This window comes from Microplitis demolitor, chromosome 5 (assembly GCF_026212275.2).
Source record: "Microplitis demolitor isolate Queensland-Clemson2020A chromosome 5, iyMicDemo2.1a, whole genome shotgun sequence".
Lineage (NCBI taxonomy): Eukaryota > Metazoa > Arthropoda > Insecta > Hymenoptera > Braconidae > Microplitis > Microplitis demolitor.
In genome coordinates this window covers 16,809,151-16,823,138 of record NC_068549.1, presented here as the reverse complement: position 1 = coordinate 16,823,138, position 13,988 = coordinate 16,809,151, and the positions used below count along the sequence as shown (strand labels likewise).

The window sequence follows — 13,988 nt, the reverse complement described above, 5'->3', positions numbered from 1 at the left end:
TGATAAATTGATATACAACTACCCGCCATAACTTTAATAATGGCTACTATAAAATTTCCTGTTTAATTATTTATATTAAAATTTTATTAACACAGTTAAATATTTAAAAAAAAATCATACGTTAGAAAATTAATTATAATTAATTAGTTATAAATATAACGAATAAATTTTTTAATATAAAATTTACAGCCAATAAGAGATACAAAGCAAAACTAAAGCTTCCTGCTTGCATCGATTGGAGTCGGCGAAAATAAGGGGACGATTTTTTGGCGGGAATTCCTGATACAGGATATATTAAAAAGATTTATATGTTGAACGCTCGCGAGTTTATAATAAAAAAAAAAAAAAAAAACAAAAAAAAAAAACAAATAAATTTACATATATTTATACTTTATCAGTATAAAAATTCAAATAATTAATTAAAATATTATTAAAATAAAATAATATTTTTAACAAATATTTTAATTACTTAAATAAAGAAAATGAAATGAGTTTGTGTAATAAAATAAATAAAGTCAAAAGAACAAGAGAGAAAGGATGAAAATGAGTTAAACAGTAGAAGGGGAAATACTTATGGATTGAAAAAGCGAGTGAGTGAAAGAGTAAAAAAAATGGAAGGAGAAGGATTGAATTGTATGGAGTGGGAATGTGGCAAGTGGTGGTAGCAAACGAAGGGAACTGAATGTAACATACGGATCCATATACATAGAAACAGAGTCCGTGGCCAGTAGTCGCTGTAGTGCAACTCGAATCACTTCTCAGTGTGCCTGACGCCGACGCCACGACGCGCGCACCGGCAGCCGCCTTTGTCTCTACACACCACACGAACTTCCAGAGGTAAGTACATTGAGTTACTTTAGCGTCTAAATTTTTCTTTCGAAAATTTTATTTATTTTATCCATTTTCTTCACGATAACATTTATTTAAAAAAATCTAATTAATTATATTATTTAATAAATTATTTTTAGAATTATTTGTCATTGCTTGTAATGGTTTACTTTCATAGATATTAATTTTTGCGGACGTACTGACGGATCGGTGTTGTGCGACGCATTCGACGCCGCGTCTCGACCACTCAACTCAATTAATGGCGTCTTGCCGGGATAAAATTATTGAGATTTTTTTTTTAACAATACCAATTTTATTTATTAAATTTATTATTGGGTAAAATTTTTTTTTCGTTATTTATTTATGAATTTCCTTGGGTAATAAATTAAGCAAAATGACGCGCGAACTCGGTAGCGTCGCTTTTTACGCAAAGCGCCGTCGCTACCCACGCGTTGCTTTACTCTTATATTCCTTCATTTATGTTCAATACGTAAAATCTTTATTTTTTAAATAATACTACATCCGAAAATTACATAAAAAAATTATCATTAAAATTAATTATTTTACGGTAATTTTTTTAATAAAATTTAAATATTTTATACAGTGATTTAATTATTTTTTTAATAATTTATAATATTGTGATAGCAAAATGGCGGGAATCACTGACGTTTTGAGGGTCAATGTAAAGTGATGTCGTAATAGATAAAAATATATTTTTACTTAATTAATTATATTTTAAAGAATTTATTTAAATCATAATTGAATTTTTTAAAAATAAATTACATTAAAAAAAATAAATTTTTATCATTTTATTAAATAATTAAAGTTACAGAATATTTTGTATTGCTTTCTCGTGCAGCTTTGGTACGTTAAATAAGCGCCCTCGGTATTGGCGGATTAATTATGTTTTAGAGGCTTTGAAAAATCAACCAACGCCTTACTGAAAATCGATACATAGTTTTGGATAATATGAATACTACAATAATAGTCATTTATTTTTCGCTATTTTTTAATTTTTTTATTTAATTTTTTTATGCAATAAATTTTTGATCGTGTCTCATTTGATACTTGGGGACGCTGCCGCTCTCCAACGATAATATTTCTCGATTACATTGCCTTGAAAGTGGGGATATAAAGATGGCGATTCTCCCGCCTTCTATGTATATTTGTGAATTTTTTTTTATTCAACTTAATTATTCAATTTCAATGGAAACTACTCGCCATTATTTTTTTTTTTTTTAGTATTTATTTTTATTACAAATTTTTTTTTCTATTAAATAAGACGTTTTTTTCTGATGAATAAGTTAATAAGATGCGCAGATTTATAAAAATCATGTTATTATTATTAATAATAATTAAATGATGCTAGGGAGACAGAAACGTAATGACATTTTTTTGCTGTTAGATAATAAAATTATATTTTCATTTTTCATAATACTTATTTTGTTCAATTAAATTTTCATGTAAAAATTGTTGATTAATTTTTTATAATTTTATTTACAGAGAATAAATTTAGTTATGTCGGACGATAATTCACCAGTAGTTGAGGAGCTGAAGAAAAAGCGAGGACGTCCTCCAAAGAATGCCGACTCAAAAAATGCCGTAAAGGAGCCCAAAAAGCGAGGACGCAGTGCTGCCACGGAAAAAATTAATGCATCTCGTCCACCAAAATCCGACAATGAAGATGATGCACCACCTGGACCAGTTAAAAGGGGTAGAGGTAGACCTAAAGGTTCTCACAAAAAAAAGGTATATCATTTTTTTAAATTCTTTAAAATAATAATTTTATAATTGCGCTGTTTAAAAATTTTTTACCCGATGTTTTTCAGTAACTAATTATTACTATTTTTGTTTAATTAGAGTACAACAAAAACCACCGCGCCATCACCCGGTCGTGGACGTGGTAAACCCAAGAAAATAGAAGAAAAACCAGAAAGTACCGGTGAAGAAGAAGAGATGGAAGAAGAAGATGATGAAGAGGAAAACTGAATATAAAATTTTAAAATGTCTTCGTGACATCGGGGCTTCATTTTCGGAGTTTCCTAAAATTTGCTGTCGACTTTTCTTAATTCCTTTTTTTTTTTTTTTTTAAATTTTATCATTTTTTTTTTTTTTTTTTTTTTTTAATTGATACACAAATGTGTATTTAGATTTATTATTTCAACGACGGCGAGAATAAAAACTTTTATCTCGTTGAGCTGAATCAATACTGCTCATTTGATGTAGATTAAAAAAATAAGAAAAAATGAAAAATTATTCGACACTTTCGTATCACGTAGTATATTTTATTTATCAACTTAAAATAATTTTGTTCTCCCATTATTAAATTTAATCAATATTATCTAGTAATAAAACTGGCTGAACAAGTAGAGAATAAGATACTAAATGTGAAAAATAAAATTGAAGATTTTTGATAATCCGATTTTGTAATTTAAAAACTCGCGATACTGTCGAAAAGAAAAGGTTAATCTAATTACAGAGGCAACATTCTTAGCTTATGTTTTTTATTTTTAATATATTATTATTTTCTTACATTTTATGTGATTTATTAGTACCAATATTATTATGATTGTCTTTTATTCATACACTCAATTAAAGTTCTTAAAAAAAAAAAAAAAATAAAAAAATAAAAATAAATAAAAAAAGTTGAAAAATTTAATGGAATAAATAGAATTAATTGAATATGTTAACATTAACAGGAATAAACAATGAAAATTAATATAGAAAATTAACATATTTCTAGCAAGATAATTAACACGGATAAATCAATATAGTCGTGGTAAATCTCGGGGATATTACTGAACCTGTATAAAAAAAAAAAATTGCAGACAGAACTGTATGCTATCTGGAATATCCACTATTCCCTGGATAGTACTGAGTACCATCCCCGGCAGTAGTAGATGAAGTCTGGATAGCTTGGAGCAATGTCTGAAATTTTTTCTTTTACAGAAAGTACCTCAGTACTATCTCAGAGAGTTGACTCTACTGTATCGTTTTTTCCGTGAACTTGCTGTAAATTCTGAATTAAAAGGTGGTAACGAATTAAAAATAATTATTACGGATGAATTATTATGATAGAAAACTCTTGTATATCACGAGTGCGTGAAGTTTCTTTCAAGTTTACTAGATTGAAAAAAAAAAAAAATAAGAAACATGAGTAAATGAATTCTGAAGTCCCGCTTCTGAGACGAACAAGATGTGTGAATGTAAAATTTGTATTAAAGTAAATAAATTCACAAAACACTCTTATTTATTACAAATCACCTATTAAAATTTATATTATAAGATAAAATACTTTTTTTTTTATTTTACCGACAAAGCTTTCTTTTTTTTAATAATTAACTATTAGTTATAATTTTTAAAATGAATATTTTTTAAAATTGAACACTGTTTACCTTTCAGAATCCTTATAGTACATAAGTATATTTACAGAAATAAAGGACTTGAAAATTATTGATAATTCTACTTTTTTTTTTAACTATTTAATAGTACACAATTGAATCCTAATTGAAGAAAAATAAAGTTTTATTAATAGTGAATCATAATTTATTAGAGTTTAATATAAATAATACTTCCATCACAGGTAATTTTTCAAAATTATTTTTTGCTATATATACAAAATTTGACAGGTAACAAAAGGAAATGATTAAAATTTTTAATTAATTAGTATATGCACATTAACTACATATATATGTATATAAGTAATTCAATTTTGGAGCTAATTTTTAAATGTGCGAATTAAATGCTCATAAACGCTCGTCTTTGGCACTTAACACAAATAGAGTTTTAAAAAACATGTAACTTTTTATTTGATGTAAAAATTCTACTATTATTTTGAAGATTAAGAGCTTAATTAACACGTTAACGTTAAATATATATCTAACTTTTTTTAAAATTTTTTTTATTGCATATTGTTACAATCGTTGTTTGATCACTAAATCTGTGTACGAAATTCTGATAAAAGCTAGTAATTGTATTTTCATTTTTATTATTTCTTAAACTTTTTTTTTCGTTTCATACCAATTATTAAGTACTTTCAAATTGATTTTTATATGACTAATTTATTTTTCATCCCAATAAATGAATAGCATGTGATAAAACTTATAGAGTTTAGATACTAAATCACGGATAACTTTTCTACAATGTAATTATTCACATTAATTTAAATGTCTAAAATCTGTGTAATCTATAAATTAGTTATTTCACCTAATAAAATACCTAATTGAATAAGTCAAAAAATACTTGAAATACTTCTTATCAATAAATTTTTTTCTTAATTATATTAGCTATACAATTGTTACATTATAATTTACGCACAAGATTTAGTTTTTAAAAATTATCATATATATTTTCAAATTGAGTTATATATTTTTTTTTTTTTTAATAGTCTGTAAATGATAATGAAATCAAAAAATTAACTTTTAATTCAGAAATTTATCAACATTCTTTATTTTTTTGTAAAAAATATCGATTATTTAATTATCCGTATTACATATTTTTATATTGGGGTGTATCAACGAAGAACATATTCTTTTACATGATTTATAGTTTAGAATTAGTTTCAAACATAAAATTAATTATCTTAAAAGAAAAGCTTGCTATTTTTTATTTCTATCATGTACTCATCGACAACAATTTTTCATTTTGGATAATAAAAAATTTTTTCCGTCTTAGAATAAAAGCAGTAACTTTTGTTTTCATTCAATTTTATAAAACATCTATTATTAGGATATTTAATTGATTCTATGAAAGCCTGAGGTCATGAGTTAGTGAATTTAAAACCTACAAAATTATATATATATATATATATATAATTATCTTCTTGCTTTTTACTAATGTTTGAAGGTCTATTAATTTATATATGTTTATAACATATATATCCTAAGTTTTCAAACTATACACGTTGAATATTTTTTAAAGAGTTAATTTTCCTACTAGAATACACTATCAAAAAATAAAAACAAAAATTTTGAAATATAATAGAGAATTTTTGATGAGCACGTCGCGAAATTAAAGGATCAAGCTTTCCACTTAAAAGAATTTTTTTTTTTTTTTTTTTACTTAAAAAGCTAACTAGTAAAGTAACGAATATTTTAAACAAAAATTTATATTAAAACGAATTCAAAAGATAAAATTTTTATAATTAGATATATAACAAAAATATTACTGTTTTATTAAATTTAAACAACTAATCTCAGTCTATAGTGTAAAATACACTAATACTTAATTATCAAGTACTATAATTTTCTATAGTTAAGTAAGTATGTATAGAAAGACGAAAGTTTTAATAAAAGTATAATTTATGACTAATTAAATTGGAATTACAGTAAAAACTAAATTTGCTATGTAATAATCTTTGAAGGTCTATAATTCTATGTATGTTTATAACATACATTTTTAATTTACAAACTGAACACTTTAAATATTTTTTACAGAGTTAAATTTCCTATTAGAATATAATTTTAGAAATTTAAAAAAAGAGAAAAAATTACGTGTTTTTTAAATTTAAAAGATTTTTTAATAAGCGCGCCATTAAATTAAAATGCCAAGCTGTCCATTTAGGAGAATTTTGTTTACTTAAAAAGTAACAAAAAAAATATTCTTATGATTCGATATGTAATAAATGATTCTGTTTTAATAAATTTGAATAATTAATCTCAGTCTATAGTGTAAATATACACTAATACTTATTTATCAATTAAAAAAATTTAATACTTGATCTTATTCTCGCTAAATTTTAGTAGTACGGGAACACTGTCAGCACATATCTTCATCTGTTGATGTTATTTCAATAGTTTGATTAACTGTTGCTTGATGCATAGTTATTTTAGCATTTGGCAAAAAATACGGTGGTATTTCCATTGGATTACCATCAGTATATGTTTGAATACCACTCAATTGAATTTTACGTCAGTGACCAAAAAGTTCAGAATTTTCTTCGTTGTCTATTGACTGATATCCTTGCTGTAATATTTAAATGGTTATATATTTAAAAAATAGTTTAAAAATAATATCAATAATAAATTAAAAATTCATACTCTTCTTTGTCGACTACTGAATCCTTCGTCCAGTAATTCTGTTTCCCAATCATCTTCACCTTCTTCACCTGGATCAAAATCATAAAGAGGCATTAATCTATGCCGTAACCGTTCCAATTTACGTCGTCGTGAAATAATTAATACCTAACAGATGAAAAAAAAAGAAAAAAAAAAGTTTATTAATATCATACCTCCATGTTCAATAATATCATTACAATTAGCTAATAAATGTTTCTGATTTTTGAAAATTATTATTAGTACCACAGCAGACAGAATTATAACGAAAATAATAACTCCAAGAGGTACAAATATATATTCTACTCCATCGGGTGGTCCAAATTCATCAAAAGGATCTTCAGTTGTTGTAGAAGTTGATGTTGTACAAATTCTCGACGTTTTGTTTAGCTTAGGTTGATTCATTACGGATGTTTGAAAATCATTCACTGATGATTGTGTTGTGTCATTGTTAATTGAAAAATCCGTATAGTTTTCATTACTACCATTATACATTATTCTATTGACGTCAATTGTTGTATCTTCAAGATTGTTTAGTAAAAATGTTGTTAGAATAGAATTGTTAGTATCCATGACCTTGTCAATTTACATTACACCATTAATTTTTGTTAATTTAAAAAGTTATCGTTATTAAATAAGTTAGTTTTTCAATTATAAATATTAAATTTAATTAAAATTATACCATAACTTACTTTGAAATGATAATTTTTACAAAACTACATAAATTTAAATTTTACTTATATCAAATTTTTATACACTTTCAGATGTCGATACATATTCAATAATGTATTTATTATTTAAAAATTTAATATTACACAATAATAAATCACGTAAAATCAATCAACATAAAAATAATACAACAACAGAGTTTACAATGGTGTTTTGTGTACAAATTTAATGAACAAAGACCTTGAAATCGCTTGAAATGTTGTGGATTGTGGATACAGATTAGCAACTTATGATAAGTCCGCCATTTTTTTTATCAGTTCGTGCCATTATTTAAAATCAAATTATTTTTAAATGGGATTTAACTTTATTATTGGAATTTATTTTTAATCTATTTTTAAAACTAGTAACTTTTTCACTTATAAATTAATATTAAATTTATAAAATTTAGTAAAAAATAAAATTTATGATTTATAAATGATTTAGTTAAAATTTTTCAGTATCAACTGAATTAAATATTTTCTAAAGATTTTTTAGGGGAGTTTGAATCCTGAAACAAAAAAAAAAACTTTCTTATTTTTACAAGGTACATAAAATTAAATCGATAATTAACATGATGTTTACTTGAATCATTATTGAATTCAGAAATTAAAAAAGTCAACTTTTTTTTTACGCGGTCAAATACAAACAAAAAATGAGTAAATGTAGCAGACGTACAATTTTTAATTAAATGTGAAAAAATGAAATAATTAAAATAATAAAATTAAAAAAAATGAATGTACGGAATTTGGAAATGTCTAAACATACATTTTTTATTTTTATTTTATAAACATTTTAATTTATTTTCTTAAATTTTAAAAATTGTCAGATGTCCACTATTTACTACAAAACAAAACGCCACCTACAAAAAACAAAAATTGGAACTAATTTCAATACAACAAAAACATAACCTTATATTTTTAAAACTTCATAAGTTTTCCCGCGTGTATGTGTCAGTGTCGTAAACATCGTAAATAACAACACAAAGCAAACTAAAATTGTTAATCTTTTTTATTTTTATTTTTTTTTATTTTTTTTTTTATAAATAATTTATGTGGTAATAAATATATTTAAATTATTTAATATGCACTAATAATATACGTGTAATAAAAAAAGTGAAAATGGTTAGTTATTAAATATTTTACATTTTATATTTAAGTATGAGTGTAATGTAGCTGATGAACGGCAATTTTTAAATAAATGAATAAAATGTAATTAGAGTAAAAATTAAAAAATGCGTATTTAGACAAATGAAAAATCTGTACGCGCATTTTTTAAATTTCATTATTTTAATAAATTTATTTATTCCTTTCAAATTCATAAATTGTCTCATGTCTGCAACATTTACACTCATATTTAAGTTCACTATTTTAATTTATCATTTTTTTGTTGCTGATAATAAATAATTATTGAGTTTATAAACTTTTCAGAGGCGATCATCAGCTCCCAGCCAATCTGGAAAGCGACCATTATTTGCTGATCTAGAAAATCAGTCACCAATCAATAGTGTCAATATATCCATAAAACCAAACGACAATGCTTCTGTGGTTGTACATAGAGAAAAAAGATTAAAATCATCAAAATTTAAACAAATTGTTATACCTGAGCGTAAAGCTTTAGACTTGAACTCTCACGATGTTTCAACTACTAAAGAAGTTATATCAGACCATGTAAGTTTATAAAAAGAAATCGTAATTATCTAAACAATGAGTAATTTTATATAATCTAAATAATTAGCAACGTGTAATTTTTGTTGTTTTAAAAATATTTCAGGAAGAAAAAATTCGAAAAATGCTTAATAAACCGTTTAAAATTCCGATACCTGGTTACGAATTGTCTGGTCGATTTCTCGGAGCTAAATTTTCAGGTCCTCGTAGAGCTTTACATGATCCTTATGGACCAAATGCTTTGGTTGTTTATTCTCCACCGGAATTGTCCGAGCACGAAAGACTTAAAATTGATGAGTAAATATAGTCAAATTTATTTAATAAAAATATATAATAATATTATGTTCCTAAAGATCAAAACGTTTTTCGCGCAACGAAAAAAAAAAAAATTAAGCGTAAAAAATCCACTAAATGGCTAGATTTCTGAAATGTTTCGCACATAAATGCTGGTATGTCAGCCGAAAATCTTAGACCACCCCCAATCCCCGAAACTACACCTTAAGCAGTCGAACTACATGAATTTTTTTTATTTCGTTGCGAGAAAAGCTTTCCGATCTTCAGGTACATAAATTATTTTACTATTGATAATAAAATTATTAATATCTATAATTTTAGGAGTAAACAATTAGTACATGTAGTCGTTGATCCTCTTCTTTGTAATATTTTAAGACCGCATCAAAGGGAAGGTGTTAAATTTATGTACGAGTGTGTCACAGGAATTAGAATTGAAAATGCTTATGGATGTATTATGGCTGATGAAATGGGTCTTGGAAAAACTCTTCAGTGTATAACACTGTTGTGGACTCTATTGAAGCAAGGTCCTGAAGCTAAACCCTTGATTGAAAAAGCAATTATCGTTGCACCCAGTTCATTGGTTAAAAATTGGTATAATGAAATTTTTAAGTGGCTAGGGAATCGTGTCCGACCTTTAGCTATTGATGGTGGAAGTAAAAGTGATATTGATTCAAAACTTGTTGGATTCATGAAAACTTATGGTAGACGATGTGTTAATCCAATTTTAATAATCAGTTATGAAACATTTCGTCTTCACTCACATGTTCTCCATAATGATGAAGTTGGACTTGTTCTCTGTGATGAAGGGCATCGTTTAAAAAATTCGGAAAATCTAACTTATCAATCATTAATGGGTCTAAAAGCTAAACGACGTGTTTTACTCAGTGGAACACCTATACAAAATGATTTACTTGAATATTTTTCACTTGTACATTTTGTAAATCAAGGGCTGCTGGGTACTGCACAAGAATTTAGAAAAAAATTCGAAAATCCAATTTTACGTGGACAAGATGCTGCTGCAACTGATTCAGAGAGAGCTGTTGCACAAGAGAGACTTAATGAATTAGTTACCGTTGTAAATAAATGTTTGATAAGAAGAACAAGTGCCTTACTATCTAAATACTTACCAATTAAATATGAACTTGTTGTGTGTATTAAAATGACACAGTTACAGACACAGCTTTATAAAAATTTTATCAACAGTGATTCTATTAAAAAGTCAATGCAAAGTAAATTTATTTATTTATATTTATTATTAGTAAAAAAATTTAATTATTTATACTTGCATAATTTATTACTTTATTTATTTTAGATCATGAGAGTGAAAAAAAGAAAGGTGGTGGTACACTTTCAGCTCTATCAGCAATTACATTATTAAAAAAACTGTGCAATCATCCGGATCTTGTGTATGAAAAAATTTTAGCAAATTCGGACGGGTTTGAAGGAGCTTCAAAGTTGCTTCCTCCTAATTACAGTACAAAGTATGCTTCTAGATTTATTTATATACAAATAATAGTAATAAATTATTAAATTTAAACAATAATTTTAATATTTTCAGAGAAGTATCTCCTGAATTATCAGGGAAATTGATGGTACTAGATTGTCTCTTGGCTTCAATAAAATCCACGACATCTGATAAAATAGTATTGGTGTCAAATTATACACAAACGCTTGATCTTTTTGAAAAACTTTCACATAAAAGAAAATATCGTTATGTCCGTCTTGACGGTACTATGTCAATAAAGAAACGATCAAAAGTTGTTGACAGCTTTAATAATCCTGACAGTGGAGATTTTATTTTTATGTTAAGTTCTAAAGCTGGAGGTTGTGGTTTGAATTTAATCGGAGCCAATCGATTAGTCATGTTTGATCCAGATTGGAATCCTGCAAACGATGATCAAGCTATGGCACGAGTTTGGCGTGATGGCCAGAAAAAACCATGTTTTGTCTACCGCTTTTTAACTGTAATTATTTATTTATTTTTTCTTTATTAATTATTTTATATTTATATTTAAATATATATGTATATTTGTCTATTTATAATATTTAATTTAGACTGGAACAATAGAAGAAAAAATTTTCCAACGACAAGCTCACAAAAAAGCACTTAGTTCAACAGTTGTTGATCAAGAGGATGATGTTTGTCGACACTTTACACTTAACGATCTTCGGGATCTCTTTAAACTTGAAGAAAATACTGTTTCTGATACGCATTCAAAGTTCAAGTGTAAACGATGTGTAGCTGGCGTCGAAGTAAAAGGGCCACCAGAGCAATCCGATTGTAATTCTGATTTAGCAGACTGGAGACATGCTCATAATTCACGAAATCTTCCAGATATACCATTACGACAATGTTGGTCGAGTGGTATTTCATTTACATTTCATCATCGTTCTACAGAACAAGTAAAAGATAAAAAAGAATGTGAAGAAAAATCTGAAGACACAGAAATGGAAACATAAGAAAAAGTTTGTGTAAATATATGTTTGTTATACTGTCGCAGGAAGCTGGATATCCTACTCTTAAATAATTTTTGTTCACACTGAGGTATTTTTTTTAAGTAATCAATAATAGTTAAAATAACAAAGTTTAAGTTTTTCTATTTAGCTTCTCTTTTATATTTATTTGAAAATATATTTCTGTAATAGTGAGTATATAATTTAATTTAATTTTATGAACATTGTACATAAATTTCATAAATTTACGTAAAGTTTCTGGTGAGCTTATATCACTTTAAATTAAACAAGCAGTAAATTTAATACTATAGTCTTTATGATTTGTTATAGATATATATTAGTAATAATTATATAAAATAATAAGAGAAAATACTCGGATATTATTCGAAAATGTTTATTAATGATTCTTTTATTTTTGTAACGTGGTCATTTGACAAGAAAATGATTTTCGATTAATGACTGAAAATAAATTGAATAAAAAGAAATTAAGATTATCGTTTGATTCAAATTCAATTGTTTATTTTTGAGCTGTTATATGAAGAGCAAAAAAAAGTTTTGATAGTATTTTTTAGCGGCTAACAGTTTAACGTTTTCCTACAATATAATCAGCTGAAATACGAGTTGGGAACTCTGGACATTCCATATTAATATACGATATGCTCCTAAAGCCTTCATCACATGTTAATATAGCAAAACAATTAATTAAAAATAATGCACTTCGATTTGTTTATACCAAAATTTTTGCGTTCTTTATTTAAAGAATAAAAATTAACGGGAACTCTTGTCACAGCATTTTTTGATCAAACGACCTTCTGTCACTTTTTTCATTTTGACTTTCAAGTTCTTAAAATGATTATTGATTGTTAATCGAATTTTGAAAACACATGTTGATTTAATTTCGACTAATCAATAAGATCAGCTCAGACTTCTTCAAAAACTACACCTGAAAACAAAGAAAATAAGAAAAAAAAATCGCTGTTTGGTTTATTTTTGACCAAGTCACAGGCTTTCGAAAAATAAATCTAACGCACATCCCTATTTCAAAAGCCTGTGACTTGGTCAAAAATAAACGAAATGGCAATTTTTTTTTTTTATTTTCTTTGTTTTCAGGTGTAGTTTTTGAAAGAAATTACAATAAAATTATTTATAGGTATCTTCTATTTTTTTTTTCACTTTTTTGAAAAAAATCCAAATTTTTTCGAGGATTACCACTTCAATTAATTTTTTCGTCTCAATTTTTCAAACTTTTAAGTCGTGGGTAAGTTCTCAAAAATTTCCAGAGTGATGTTTTGTAAAATAAGTTCAACTGAGCAAAAATTTTTTTCTCAACTGATAAAAAAAAAATAGAACGAAAAGTCCGCCCACTCTGAGATTGGCGGGAAAAATCGCAGAATTGATTGAAGTTTTTTTTTGAAAAAATAAAAAATGGCAAACTTTAAAAATAGAACAGTTTTTCTCAAAAAAGGCAAAAATTTCATAGAGTTCATCTTCTTAAAATTTTTTCTAAAAAGTACATAAAAAGTACAAAGACAGAAATTTTGAAAAAAAAAGTCCCAATTAGTCAATTTTTGAAGAAGTTATAGCTATTGGAAAAAATAAACGCCTTATTTTTAAAAAACTCATAACTTTTTTTGGGTTAGGTAAAAAAATTTGAAAATTTTCTGAAAAATGATTTTAATGGGGTAGAACAGCAAAACAAATTTTCAGCCAAATCGAAAGGGGTCGGGGTCAAAATTGGTCGATTTGGCGTGGAATGCCTCATATATAATGTAAAAATAGGAAAAATGAAAACGACGAGAGAATTCGTAGGGAAGAAAGGAGCCAGATAAGGATGTCCGATGAATGGGAACTGCATACGGTATTAACGTAGACGGAAGGGAACCAAATCGGAGTGAAAAGAAGCAAAAAAAAAACAGCCTGAACGAAAGAATCTACCTGATGATCGTGGTTGCAAGGTAAGTGGCAGTGTATGCAGTAGAGACTTGGG

The 13,988-nt window shown here is 26.3% G+C and overlaps 3 protein-coding genes across 5 annotated transcripts; 2 read left to right on the top strand and 1 right to left on the bottom strand.

The window, feature by feature from the left end:
• The first annotated feature begins 710 nt into the window (after window positions 1–710).
• LOC103573808 (chromosomal protein D1) lies at window positions 711–4,281 on the top strand. Its single transcript, XM_008553028.3, has 3 exons — window positions 711–837; window positions 2,332–2,577; window positions 2,689–4,281. The coding sequence occupies exons 2-3, from the start codon at window positions 2,347–2,349 to the stop codon at window positions 2,815–2,817; spliced, it is 360 nt and encodes a 119-aa protein (XP_008551250.1). The 5' UTR covers window positions 711–837; window positions 2,332–2,346; the 3' UTR covers window positions 2,818–4,281.
• Window positions 4,282–6,151: 1,870 nt separating this feature from the next.
• On the bottom strand, window positions 6,152–7,888 carry LOC103573809 (uncharacterized protein C3orf18 homolog). 3 transcript variants are annotated; one of them, XM_008553030.2, is made up of 4 exons: window positions 7,574–7,888; window positions 7,128–7,457; window positions 6,867–7,010; window positions 6,155–6,792 (listed from the first exon to the last, which is right to left on the bottom strand). In XM_008553030.2, exons 2-4 carry the CDS (start codon window positions 7,452–7,454, stop codon window positions 6,739–6,741), a joined length of 525 nt encoding a protein of 174 aa, XP_008551252.1. In that variant the 5' UTR covers window positions 7,455–7,457; window positions 7,574–7,888; the 3' UTR covers window positions 6,155–6,738. The 3 variants fall into 3 exon arrangements, 2 of the variants coding, with proteins under 2 accessions (XP_008551253.1, XP_008551252.1); XM_008553031.2 differs by lacking the exon at window positions 7,574–7,888 and having other exon boundaries at window positions 6,152–6,792; window positions 6,867–6,934; window positions 7,058–7,551; XR_008403720.1 differs by lacking the exon at window positions 7,128–7,457 and having other exon boundaries at window positions 6,156–6,792; window positions 7,574–7,880.
• A 640-nt stretch (window positions 7,889–8,528) lies between these two features.
• LOC103573810 (DNA repair and recombination protein RAD54-like) lies at window positions 8,529–12,333 on the top strand. The gene is made up of 7 exons (XM_008553032.3): window positions 8,529–8,710; window positions 9,017–9,256; window positions 9,360–9,550; window positions 9,869–10,776; window positions 10,860–11,028; window positions 11,106–11,511; window positions 11,603–12,333. Exons 1-7 carry the CDS (start codon window positions 8,708–8,710, stop codon window positions 12,005–12,007), a joined length of 2,322 nt encoding a protein of 773 aa, XP_008551254.1. The 5' UTR covers window positions 8,529–8,707; the 3' UTR covers window positions 12,008–12,333.
• The last annotated feature ends 1,655 nt before the right edge of the window (window positions 12,334–13,988 follow it).